Source organism: Sporothrix brasiliensis (genome assembly GCF_000820605.1).
Source record: "Sporothrix brasiliensis 5110 chromosome Unknown Cont16, whole genome shotgun sequence".
In the NCBI taxonomy this organism is placed as follows: domain Eukaryota; kingdom Fungi; phylum Ascomycota; class Sordariomycetes; order Ophiostomatales; family Ophiostomataceae; genus Sporothrix; species Sporothrix brasiliensis.
The window spans coordinates 1,520,255-1,533,130 of NW_024467135.1; the positions used below are offsets into that span (position 1 = coordinate 1,520,255).

General features: G+C 56.7%; 4 protein-coding genes across 4 annotated transcripts; 2 read left to right on the forward strand and 2 right to left on the reverse strand.

The window, feature by feature from the left end:
• Positions 1–2,542: 2,542 nt before the first annotated feature.
• Positions 2,543–3,427, forward strand: SPBR_04383 (uncharacterized protein; the record flags this gene model as incomplete). The annotated part of the gene is made up of 1 exon (XM_040762666.1): positions 2,543–3,427. The coding sequence occupies one exon, from the start codon at positions 2,543–2,545 to the stop codon at positions 3,425–3,427; it is 885 nt and encodes a 294-aa protein (XP_040621724.1).
• A 692-nt stretch (positions 3,428–4,119) lies between these two features.
• SPBR_04190 (uncharacterized protein) lies at positions 4,120–5,808 on the reverse strand (the record flags this gene model as incomplete). Its single annotated transcript, XM_040762473.1, has 3 exons — positions 4,120–4,879; positions 4,952–5,012; positions 5,139–5,808. The coding sequence occupies 3 exons, from the start codon at positions 5,806–5,808 to the stop codon at positions 4,120–4,122; spliced, it is 1,491 nt and encodes a 496-aa protein (XP_040621725.1).
• Positions 5,809–7,621: 1,813 nt separating this feature from the next.
• On the reverse strand, positions 7,622–9,358 carry SPBR_04179 (uncharacterized protein; the record flags this gene model as incomplete). Its single annotated transcript, XM_040762462.1, has 1 exon — positions 7,622–9,358. One exon carries the CDS (start codon positions 9,356–9,358, stop codon positions 7,622–7,624), a length of 1,737 nt encoding a protein of 578 aa, XP_040621726.1.
• An 816-nt stretch (positions 9,359–10,174) lies between these two features.
• On the forward strand, positions 10,175–11,533 carry SPBR_04257 (uncharacterized protein; the record flags this gene model as incomplete). The annotated part of the gene is made up of 1 exon (XM_040762540.1): positions 10,175–11,533. The coding sequence occupies one exon, from the start codon at positions 10,175–10,177 to the stop codon at positions 11,531–11,533; it is 1,359 nt and encodes a 452-aa protein (XP_040621727.1).
• Between the last annotated feature and the right edge of the window lie 1,343 nt (positions 11,534–12,876).

Genomic DNA, 12,876 nt, shown 5'->3' on the forward strand with positions numbered 1-12,876 from the left:
GTTCCCTGCGTGATGGTACAAAGGCAGCTGACAATCAGCGAGGCACTGCCGACACCACCATGGGAGGATACCGCTGTCAGCCATAACCCGTGGTTTGTAAGACATTCCCAAGTGGCGATGCTGTGCCATTTCAACAAAGAGGGCGTCCCAGTCGGGTAACTCGGAGAGAAAGGACCTCTGCCGTTGACGCCCGGTGATCTTATCTCATCAAGCCCTGCACGGATGCGTGGTCAGCCCTGGTTACGTCCTGACCACTCTGCTGAGCAAGCACGATGACTGTCCCTCGTAAGAGGCAAAAAAAAAAAGAAAAGAAAAAAGAAAACACTACTCCGCCTACATTCGTGGCTTGTCATACTTCATCGTCCTTGTGCCCAATGCAAGATCCGCACTCGTAACGGCACGTCGTTTTTCTCCAAGCGCATGTTCTTGCCCTGTTTGTTCTCGACCCTGACCGGCTTTTGTTTGTTCTGTCCCTTGCCCCAGTCCCCGTCCCCTTGTTTTTTCTTTGTCGAGTCTTGTCCGGTTCCGGCATAGCCAGGGCCAGGGGACTTGGCTTCCCTCCAAGCGCCCAGCTTTGTTAAACTTTAACGCCAGTGTGCCGCCGATCAAGTTGTGCTTCGTGCTTTGTATGTCGAAACGACCAATTCGATCAGCCGCGTCGACATGGTCTTGTTCCGCGCCTCCTTTTCTACAAAGTGTTTACCAGTTCATATGCCCTCTCTACGATTATGTGCCTTCATTTCATTCTGTTCTTTGCTCGCCCAGCCCGGCTGGCCAGCGCCAAGAGGCAGAAGAACGCACAAGGGAAGGATGCAGCGGAGCGACTGGCCATCGCGGCGGGTCAGCATCGGTGAGAACTCTCAGCAGCCGTCAGCACTATGCAGGCCCAATGCTCCGCCCATGCCAGAACAAATAAAGGATATCCGATGGGGGAAGGCAACTGGGCGAGGAAAAGGACAGCCGTGACCTTGTTTTTTGGCCAAAGGCCTTCGTCCACCCAGGCAAACAAACTCTCGACAAAACGAAAGCACAATTTTGGCAGCCAAAGAGCCAAGAATCAATCTCAGCCGCATCCACTCTGGATGGCCATCCTAGACCATCCGGATCCCCCTGGCCATCCTCTGCCAACAGTTCCCTGCTGCATGCTGCACTGCGCTGTGCAAACCGTTGGTGTGATTCGCCTGGGATGCGCCGGTCGTGGGCGATCCTTTCCTTGGTATTTCTGCTTTCTGTCCCGTTTGGTCGTTTGTCTCTCCTCTTTTTGGCCTCTCCGTGCATGGCCTCAACTTATCACATCACGCTGCAGCTGTATTCTGTATTGTCTGTTGCAACGGCGTGTTCCGTCCTCGACTGCCACCTCGCCACGCTCGACCTTCCGGGCCATGTGTTGAACCGCACGAATCACATTGTCGATAGCATGCAGGCCGGTATAGCCACCCCCCCTGTGATCCTCGGCGTGGCCTGCGAATCGGCCAACAAGCTGCAGTCGACGTCGTCTTGGTGGGTTTGGGTTCTGTTGCTCTTTTCTCTTTTTGCGCTTCTCTTCTGTTTGACCAAACTTTGAACTCCTTTGAACTCCTTTGAACTCCTTTGAACTCCTTTGAACTCCTTTGAACTCCTTTGAAAGCCGCCTTCGCTGTGATTTGACGCTCGACGTATCTTCGTACTCCACGTCTACGAGAATTGCCGCCGCATCTGTTGCTTCGATCCTTTGCCAAGTTGTGCCTTTCGTCCTCCACATGTGTGTTCCTTCGACCCTCTCATCTTGCCGCGTAACGCCATCCCACACCTGTCAGCCCCATCCGCTGCCACCCCGACGAGCCAGAGGATTCCCGCAGTTCGCATTTCCCTGCTCGCATTTCTCTGGTCCTTGGCTTCGTGTCGGGATTCGTGCTTCTCGTGGGTTGCATTGGCATTCGGGCGGCTGGGCCTCGCGCCTCCCCTGTGCGACTGTCTGTCTGTCTGTCTGTCTGTCTGTCTGTTGGCATTTGCTGTGTGCTTTTGCGTTTCTGCGCTTTTGCTTGTGTGCGCCGGTCCCTCGTACACCCCTACCGCAGAACCAACCGTCGGCGGTCTGGCCGTGGTTCACAAGGTTTCTTATGGGGTTTCCTTCTTTCCTTCTTATTAGTTCTCACTGCTCCAACCCCATATTTCTTTGTTTCCCGAATCTCTCTTTTTGTTTCTGTGTCTTTTCGTTTCGTTTCATATTCTAAACTCTGCTTCTTTTGTTTTCTTTATCTCGACGTCTTTGACCTCGACACCGGCCTCTTTCGTCGACCACCATCCCAATGTCGCTGTCGCTATAGTCAAATAAATCAAAGCTGCATTTGTTTTTTACAGCATGATATAAGCCTACTTTGACCCGACTTTACCGCGAGCCTTCCTCTGGCTTTCTTGAGCTCATAGTCTCTCCATTTATTTACCGTTCCGCAAGGAGCCCGAGAAACAAACATCACGACACATCTCTGCCGTCGACAAACAAAACACGTATTGCCCACCACAACCCTTACCTCACGGTTTTCACCACTCTGTTTCCACCGCCATGTCCGCCCCCTCCGTCGCCCTCGTCGTGTCGCTGGCACTCCTCACCGCCGACGCCCTCATCGAGCTCGGCTTCATCACCAGCATGGTGTCGTACCTCCACGCCGGCGCCCCCTCCGGCACCTTGGTCGTCAACACGCCGCCCGCCGCCGCGCCCGGCCAGGCGTCGACCTACGAAATCAAGGGCAAGCCCCTCAACATGCTCGTCAACCAGGGCCACACCAGCAACGGCGCCGCCGGGTCCGCCGTTGTGCTGATTGGCATCGTCGGCGCCCTCGCCCTGTATGCGCGCGCCAAGCTGCCGGGCCGCCCGCTGACCAAGTTCCTGTACGGCGCCTGGATGGTCTTCCAGGTCCCCACCTTTCTGCTGACCCTGTCCGCCCTCGGCTACACCTTTGCCGTCACCAACAAGCACCGCGGCCAGACCATCGACCAGACCGTGGCCTATGCGACGCAGCCCGGGCCCTATGCGCTCGACCAGTGGACCCCGCAAAACTGGTTCGCCGCCGTCCTGGCCCAGCTCGACCTGGCCGACCCGGCCGTCGCGGCCGACCTGGCCCGGCACCTGCGCGTCATGCGCGGCTGGCAGTACAACCTGATCCTGCTCTTCCTGGTGCAGCTGGCCGAGACGGTGCTCGCGCTGGTCGACTGGTGGGCGTGGCGGCAGAACGGCGGGCACCAGGGCCACCTGCAGGCCGCGGGCCAGGCCAGCGAAAAGCACTACGGCAGCCAAGGCGACTACAACGACGGGACCAACCACGGCCACGGCGTCAACTACAGCCAGCTGCAGTACGAGACCCAGGCCTACGACGACGAGAGCAAGAACATCAACCAGCACGGAGGCTACAACAACGGGACCAACGCGCAAGCACAGCAGTACGTGTAGACGGTTGCCTGTACCCTTTTTCGTCGTCGAGTTGATCTTTTTCTTTTCTTTTTTTCATTGTTTTCCTTTTTTCTCTTCACACTCTTTTGCATTTACGACTTCGAGACGATACATCTACCATGGGGACCGTCCAAAGAGGATGTTTCCCCCGTGGCAATCGGCGTTGGGGTTTCTCTCATTTTGTCTCTTTCTTTTTGCCTCTACTGTCCTCTCGCCCCTGTGATCCTTCCTTTGTAAATTTAATGAATATTGCACCTTTTAATATGTCACTCTCTTGTCTTATTTGTCGTTCACATCGTTGTGGACTTGAGCCATCTACAACTACTATAGCTACCATTGCCCATGGACACGGCACAACTACGGACGTGTCTCCCGGCTTTTGCCATCTGACTTCAACCGGCGCCTCGAAGGATCGACGCACAACAGCCTGGGCGCGGATGGGATGCTGCACACGGCATCCGCTTGTCTTGGGATCTGTCCTAATAATAGTAACGTGCTAGTTAAGAGAGACTATATAAGATATATATGTAAATATATATATATAAAGAGAAAATAAGCACTGCACGCCTTGCATAAACAACCATTCGCTCCCACACTTGCAAATTCACCATCAGTACAGGCATACGGTTTTCCAGATTTCATATCGTCGCTGTAGTCGTTTCTGTCGTCATTGTTTGCCGGCCAGTGCTTGCTTAGGCCGTCTCCGGTGCATCCGGGACGCCCGCCGTCGCCGTTTCTGCTGCTTCCGTCGTGGGCTCCGTGGTCTTGGTCTCCGTGGGCGCAGCCTCTGTCGGCGCTGTCTCCGCTGTCGTGGCTTCCGTCGTGGCTTCCGTCGTAGCCTCCGTCGTGGCCTCCGCCGTGGCAGACGCAGTCTTGGGCTTGTTGCCCCAGGTCATGCTGACCTCAATGTACGCGTGGATCGACGTGTCGAGCAGGTCCCGCCGCACCTCGGCCACAAACGCCCTGATGTCCTCGAGCGACCACCCCAGCAGACCGAGCAGCTTGAGCGACAGGCCCTCCATGCCGTTGAGCAGGTCCTGCTGCACATACGCGCCCAGCGTCTTGTAGTACGATCCCTTGGGCCACGGGCTCACGGGCCAGTAAAACTTGCGCTCCACCACGTTCTCGAACCCGGCCTCCTTCATGAAGCGCGGGTAGTGCTTCACGTTGGTCCAGGGCCGGCCGGACAGCTCGGCGCCCTCGGTAATGAGGTCGATCCACCGTTTCAGCGCGCAGTTGGGCGGCGGCGGGCTGGCAAACTTGAGCGGGAAGTTGCCGTCCTGCAGCTCGAGGATGCCGCCCGGCACAAGGTTGGCATACACCGAGTTGATGACGGTGGCCGGGTTGCGGAAGCAGCTGATGAGGGCGCGGCCGTGGATGTAGTCGAACGGCTGGTCAAACGACCACTCGTCCTCGGCATCGTCGACCTCAAAGGTACAGTTGGGCGGGATGCTAGCGGCAGTTAGCGGTGAGTTTGAGTTGTGCAGGCACAAAAACAAGGTACGGGCAAGACAAGAAACGTACAATTCGGGCTGGATGGGACTCAAGTCCGTGCCGATAACCTGCGATTCGGGGAATTCGATGGCTATAAGGTTAGCTGGAGGGAAGAACGGAGGTGTGTGGGAGAGAAAGAGAAAGAGAAAGAGAAAGAGAAAGAGAAAGAGAAAGAGAAAGAGAGAGAGAGAGAGAAAGACAGAGAAACAAGGCTTACCAAACTCAATCGCCCAGATGCCTGTGCCCGTGGCCACGTCCAGCACCCGCTTCGGCTTGTCAATGGGCGACAGGTACGACTTGCCGTGGGCCATCAACAAGAAAATGGCGTGCTGCAGGTCCAGCCGCGCCTGCTCCTGGATGTCGTTGGGCAGCGGATACTTGCCCTCCTTGTACCGGTGGTACGTCCGCCCGTTCTCCTCGACATAGTCGTACATGCTGGAGCGCAGCGACGTCGTCGTCGACTTCAAGATGCTCGACGCGCGCTCGCTGTCGTACAAGCTGTCGACGTCGTCTCGGTCGCCGCCGCCGACGCTGCCGCCGTCGCCTGTGCCGCTGCCGCCGACACCGTCGCTGCTGCTGTCGTCAATGGCGGGCACGGACGGCGCGCTGCCGTCGCCCCACGATATGAGGGACAGGCGGCTGGCCATGGGGACGTGGTCCGCGGCGCGCTCTTCGTCGGCGTCGGCCTCGGCGTCGGCGTCTCCATCACCGTCGGCAGCGGCAAGGTCGTCCACCTCCGGGGCGGCTTCCACGACTTGCGCAGGCGCCGGCTCGGACGCGGGTGCGGATGCGGATGCGGCCTCAGCCGTGGTTGGTTCGACCTTGTCGGCCTTGTCGGCCTTGTCGGCCGCAGGCGCAGCCGTTGATGGCTGCGTGTCGCCGGCCATCGTGTTGCGTTTGTGGAGTTGTGTGGTCTGTGCCGATTGTGGCGTTCGTTGCTCCTTCCGCTGTTTCTGTTATTTCTCTTACTTGCTCTGCAACACTGTTTGTCAGGGATGGAAAGAACAATGGAGATAAATCACGGCATTCGACGGCAGGAGGGGGCTACAAAACCAACATGGGGAACGACCAACATGGGGAGCAACCAACAGCAGGAACGACCGGCGCAAAGACTGGGGCCCCCCTCCCACCATCGTTCTCCAAACGCCCACCGTTATTTGCACTATTGAGCAGAAAAGGGGTGTTTTGGGCACTCCAATGGCCCATGCTCGCCTTTCGTCTGACCATTCCATATGTACGTCTTACACCACGGCCCACTGTATGTTGCATCGCGGGATGTTCCTACAGTCGGAGACAACGGGCAATCTCTCGAAACAGACAATGGCCATAGAGCCACTCAACAAAGTATTCTGGGAAGCCAGACCGCCTGTCCCACGAACCAAAGTGTTGGGGTTCCCGTTGCCTTGGAACACTCTGGCGGGCCGTCCCAAACGGAAAGGTAGACAAACAAGAAGGAAAAGACACTGAAAAGACACTGGAGACATTGGAGACGCTGAAGACACTGAAGACACTGAAAAAGACGACGATAAATACACTATAAACTAGACCAACTATCTCCACTTCGCTGCCGCGCAAAAGGGCAGGCACGCCATCACACCTTGCTTGCGTCTGTCACATCGCACTTGCCCTTCCAGTCATCTCGTCCAAGACATGCCTGCCCCCCACGAAAGACGAGAGACGAAAGGAGGGGCATCCCATCGTTTTCGTCGACTTCATGCAACCGCGGCCCAACCATCGTTTTTGGTCGCTCTTTCCTATCTGCGTCTAGTGTAGCAGGGTTTTGTGGACTCGTCTTTCCGCCAACTTCCTCCGAAAGATCGGACGAGAGACAGTACTGGACAGCCCTCCATTTTCAGGTTCTCATGATTCCGGTCTATCGATTCTCTCCGGCCGTTGCACCACACGCTCGCCACGCACAACGCACGACGAACGACGCATATCCACGCCCTGTCTCCACCTCCGTCCGCGGAGAATGTCCATGGCCCTTTGCGGGCGCTTCCGTAGCGCTCGCTCCGCCTTGCAAGGGTAGGAGCAGACAAGACAAATCGAAGACGAAAAAAGACGACAAGAGACGAAAAAACGAGAAAGACGACTGTCAGACAGAGAGCACAACAAAAACTATCCTAGCCGCCAGACCCCGCGGAAGCACTGCCGCCCGCCGCCATTGTGAGAGCTAGCGACGCAGTGCTGTGGATCAGGCCAAATAGTGCCCGTTGACTACGAGAGAAAATGGCGCCGTTCTCATCATCTCACTGAGGGGGAAATAAATGAAAAGAAAAAGAAAGAGAACAGTCAAGATATCTTACAGGTGACTCTTGGACAAGCTGCGAGCGCACATTGTGGTGGAAGGCTGCATCTCGTGCATATCGCAATCTTTGTACCACGTAATTACACCGCCTCGACCACCTTTGCGACTCTGCACAACGTTATGCAACCCACAGATCAGCATGCATGGACCACTGACAGGATGACAGGACTGTCTTACTCTGCGTTGCGGAGTCCAGTCAGACGAATCATGGAAACAACAGCGCAACATGGCACATGATTCTCAACACCCCGTATGGCTGAATCTCGCAAAACCGCCACGTACTCCGTCGCCGTCGTTAAAAGGAGATGCTCATTATGCTATTCACTTGTAAAGATGACAAATGCACCAAGGCACAGCCATCGGAATCGTGCGGCCCCGCGTTCACCCAAACGTTAACCCAAAAAGTTGCGCACGTTGCCGCCAATGTTCTTCAAGTCGAGCAAAAACGTGTCGTGGCCAAACATGCTCTGCTGCTCGCTGAGCTCGTAATGGCTGACGTTGCGGTTGCCGGCCTTCTTCAAGGCCTCGGCGACCTCGTACTGCTGCCACGCAGGGAACAGAATGTCGCTCGCGACGCCCATCACGAGCGTCGGGTGGTTGCGCAGCACAGCCAGGCCCTGGACCAGATCCGCCGGCGGCTGCCAGCTGGGCGCGCCGGGCATCATGGACGCGACGTGACCGTCGGCGTCTGAGGGCGGGGCGTCCACACGGGGATCGAGGGCGGCCGCGGCCGACGGCTGCCCTGCCTCGGGCTGCTCTTCGTACGGCTTGTCGGGGAGCGTCAGGGAGCAGACGGCGGCGACGGCGTCCGCACCCGCTACCGCCTCTGCCGCCTCTGCCGCCTTCTGCTCGCGCTCCCGCCGCCGCTGCGCCGAGCGTGCCTGGTGCGCCGCCCCCAGGTCAAACAGATCCATCGCCTTGCTCACATACAGCAGGCTGTTGGGGTCGTACGTGAGGCAAAATTTCTCGCCGGCGTGGTCGAGGTACGTCTCGATCAGGAAGTCCGGGCACAGCGCCGGCGGCTTGCTGGGGTCCGCGCGCCGCCGCCCGAACCGCTGCTCCCATTCGGGGCCCGACCGGTACGTCACCGTGGCGATCTCGCGCGCCAGCTTCATGCCCGCGTGCGGCGGGACGCGGCCGTACCCGTAGTAGAAGCCGCGGTTCCAGTTGGGGTCCATCATGAGCACCTGGCGCTGCGTGTGCCGCATGGCAATGCTGTACGGGTGGCTGCGCGCGCAGCCGCTGATGGACACGATCTTGCCGACGCGGTCCGGGAACAGCACCCCCGCCGCCAGCGACTGCATGCCGCCCATGGACGAGCCGACCGACGCATGCAGCCGCTCGACGCCGAGGCCGTCCAGCAGCCGGAACTGCGCGCGCACCATGTCCTCCATGGTCAGGATGGGGAACCGCGTGGCGTAGTGCGACCCGTCGGCCGGGTCGATGCTGCTGGGCCCCGTCGATCCGTAGCAGCCGCCGAGCACGTTGGTGCAGATGACAAAGTACTTGTTGGTGTCGAGCGCGAAGCCCTCGCCCGGGCCGATGAACCTCTCCCACCATCCCGGCTCCGGGTTGATGTCGGTCGAGTGCGCGTGCGAGGACGCCGACAGACCCGTGTGCAGCAAAATGGCATTGGACCGGTCGGCGTTGAGCGTGCCCCAGGTCTCGTAGGCAATGTCGAACTCGCGCAGCACGCCGCCCCAGTCGAGTCGCAGGGGCTCTTCGCAGTGGTAGCGCAGCGTGGCGCCCGAGGTGTAGTTGGGCTCGGGTCCGCTCTCGGATGTTCTCGGCGCTTTCGTCGTCTTTGTTGTTTCTGTTTTCGCCGTCTGCTGGTGGTGGTGGTGCTGCTGCTGCTGCTGGCGCTCAGATTGCAGCCGCTGCGACCGGTCCTCCAGAGCGTCGAGACAGGGAAACGCCATGGCCGGATTGGAAGCTCCACTGCGCCGGGCTGCGGTCATATGTAATGATCGCCGTGACGAATGTTGTGAGAAAGGGACATCGAACAGGCGGCGCGCTGCAGCCGGCCGTTGCGTGCAGAAGGAGCGCCGCACGATCTGTGACGGCCGGTCCACGGCCAGCCGCGTGCCTGAGCGCATGCCCGCACTGGCAAGCGACTGAGCAGCCTTCATGGTGGGGTGGGCAGCGAAAGGAGCCCTTCAACTGGAAAAGTTCGTGATGTTCGCCGAACTCGGATGTGGATAAATGTGTGTGAGAATATGTCGGTAAAATAAAACTAAAAATTGGACGTCAAGCAAAGGCCCGTCGATGTTCAAGGCTCAACCTTGAGAACATTATAAATCAACAAGCTGTTCTGAAAATGAGAACAATATTGTCCAGAGGCGCCACGAGCGACAACCGGCGTTGCGTTTGTCACGGAATAAGGCACGTCAACGTTCAAAATGTCGAAAAACGGCAAGCTTGGCCCCGTCGGCCGCGACCACAGGCCCCACTACAGCGAGCCGACGCCCCCAAAACGGCAACCTCTGGACCGGCCAAGAACCAGTAAGAGCGATGACGGAATTCCACGTGATGTTTCCAGCCGCTCATCACGTGGCATTTTCCGACGTGAAGTTCATTGCCTAGAGTACGAAGTACAGATCCTAATCGATAAGCGCAGCCCGTTGGCCGCATACAAGCGCACCTGCATGCTGTGATGTCATTGGCCCGGGCCACTTTCCCGCCTGAACCATAGTGGTGAAGGAAGACAGGGTGCGTCGTACCTTCCGTAACAGTTAAGCCTCGCCTCCCTGTTCATGACGTGGTGCAAATCCAACTGCGTAAAACGGGAGCCTTGCCCTGAAGACACAGCCTCCAGCATACTAGAGCCTGTAAGACCGGTCTCTGCAATTGGCACACCCAAACGTATCAACAGTAGAAACAAGACACTCGCATCACCAAAACGCTGCCACGACGCAATTACACCTGAAGAGCCACCGCGCACAATCATGTTCTCCGCTGCGCGCACCATCTGGCAGAGCCTCAGCGACGGCAGCTGGTCCTTGCCGGCCGGCGGCGGCCATGGCGATGACAGCTCGACTGGAACAGACGATGGCGACGACTACGACTACGACGACGATGACAAGGACAATGGCGACGCCCAGTCCTATGGCGGATTCTACGAGCCCTCGTTTGCCGATGTCCTCGTCGCCAAGGCCATGCTGCAACGCGCGGGCCACCTGCCACTGGAGCTGGTCGACGACATTGTCGACTACGCAGAGTATTGGCCGCACACCCACGCCGAGGCCGACTATGCCCAGGAGACGGGCAACGGGCTTGTCATCCCGCCGCGCAGCTTCCGCAACGACGGAAACAACAAGTTTCTGCTGCGGACGCTGCCGCTGGGCTTCCGGCGGCCCCCTGTGCCGGGCGGCCGTGACGCTAGTGGAGAAGAAGACGAGTCGAATGCCTACAGCACGACAGAGCCGGAACCGCGGCCATGCCACAATGTGGGCGGCAACGACAGCGGGGACGGGAACGAAGCCAATGGCGGCGTGCTTTGCTCCGACGACGACGTCCGCACATGGTTTCCGGCGGGCCAGGCACCACCGCTCGAGTACCCCTGCCGCAAGATTGTCTTTACGCTCACCAGCCACGACCAGGGCTGGGCCAACAACCAGCGCGACCGAGGCACCTACAAAGGCTCGTACTCGTGGTTTGACGTCGGACTCGAGCGGTACGGCGTGCCGGCCGGCGGCACATCCGAGACGAGCAACGACGGCCAAAAGAGCCAAACGACCCCGGCGATGCCCGCGACGGCATCGCTTTACACCCTTCGGCCAGACGTCGTCGAAGCGCCCGCGCAGAACGGCGACCCGCAGCCCGCGAGCGCCGCGGACCCGCCGGACCAAAAACGCTACCAGTTCTCGTTCCCTCTCCTGCCGGGCGTCGACCGCCTGCAGTCCAACGTTGTGGCCACGCGTGCGTGGACCGAGCACAAGATTGTCTGGTCGTGGACCGACGGCATGGAGGATGCGGACGCGGACGCGGACGCGGACGCGAATGGCCCGGCGTCGGCCGCACAAAACAGCGAAGGCCCACCCGCCAGCACAGACAGCAACATGGCAAATGCGGCAACCACCACGGCAGCCAACGGGCCCCCGACCGAGGACAATGTCGACCTCACAGACGGCCTTGACAATGTACACCCTCTTGAGAAGCTGGGCCGCGGTGCTGAGACGGGCGATGGCGCGTTTGTGCGCAACCTGCGCGTCGGCGATGTCGTGACGCTGTGGGCCAAGGCGCGCTTCCCCGGTTGGGTCAACATTGTCCAGCGAGCACAGATTGACGTCTACTGGGCTGTATAGGATACCAAATAAATGCATCTTACTTGTATTTTTGAATGCTGTGTTTATTTCTGGGCTTGCTTTATGTTTCGAGACATGTATTGCTAGCAATGGATGTGGATGGCAGCATGGGATGGTTTCTATGGCTTTCCCAGGCTTGATGAACATAGACGCCATGGCACATGAGGAAGTTAAGAGAGCTTTCGCATGTAATGATTGTAAAGCACATGGTCGTTCTAGTATAATAGCAGCGGTGTAATTTTCAATAGAGATATCCAATAATTTTTTTCTTTTTTTTTTTTTTTTTTTTTTTTTTTTTTTTTTTGTGAATACTGATTTTTATGACTGCGTTTTATTTTCTTTAATCCTGTTTCTTAAAAAGAGCAAAACAATTATGTCCTTATTTAAAAGTTCATCTGTCGGAAAATACAAGGCTAAAGAAATGTAATATAGCTCTGTGTTAAGGAACGGTCAACACGTAGCCCACAGGTACATATATACATTGAAATTGTGTGATACATTCACATTTCTTTCAGTATCAAAGTTATATTGTCTTCTTCTTCTTCTTCTTCTTTTTTTGTAAATGCATTTGAAATTTATAAATAAGAATAATCAGTTGACATGAAACCTTAACCCGACTCCTCCATCCTTGCGTGTTTGTTCCATGCATCGTTCGCTGGCCGTTGTGATATGTTCATCCCGGTATTGGCTTTTTTGAAGTTTATGGTCCCTCTTGTAAAATGTTCATGTAGACAAACAACAAGACTAGAAACACAGACGCAGACAGCAGGCAAAAGCAGGTAGACAATGAGAAAAATGGAAATTGAAAATACAATGATTGAGAGAAAAATACAAAGGCGCCCATGGATCTCTGTGTGTGTATGTATGGTGATGCTATGACAAAAAAAAAAAAACAAAGAGAAAAACAAGAAACGCCCCGTAGACCCAAAGCCCAGAACCGGCGGTTTTTGACATCTTGTCGACTCCCATCCATGTCGTGTCCTCGCTATGTTTCGTGTGCCCTCGGTGCCCCTGGTATATATATCATTTTCTTTTTTTTTTTATTTGAAATAGTAGCTTCGCTTTTGGAGGTCGCCATGACCCCTCACTCGACATCACGGGTATGCCATGTTCCTCTAGGCTGCTGTCTCGGTGTGACTCCTTTTGTTTTCATGCGTCGCGTGTGCTTTGCCATCTCCATTTTCCATGTTTGTTAAGTCGCCTCGTTCAAGTGCTTTCCCACTTTTGGGCTCATATTTCCGTATTTTTTTTTATTAGTTGGGTTTGTAACATAAGAAAAAAGACAGTCCACAACTGCTACCATATGGTGCAGGACGTCGTGAGAATAGTCGAAGGCGGTGCAC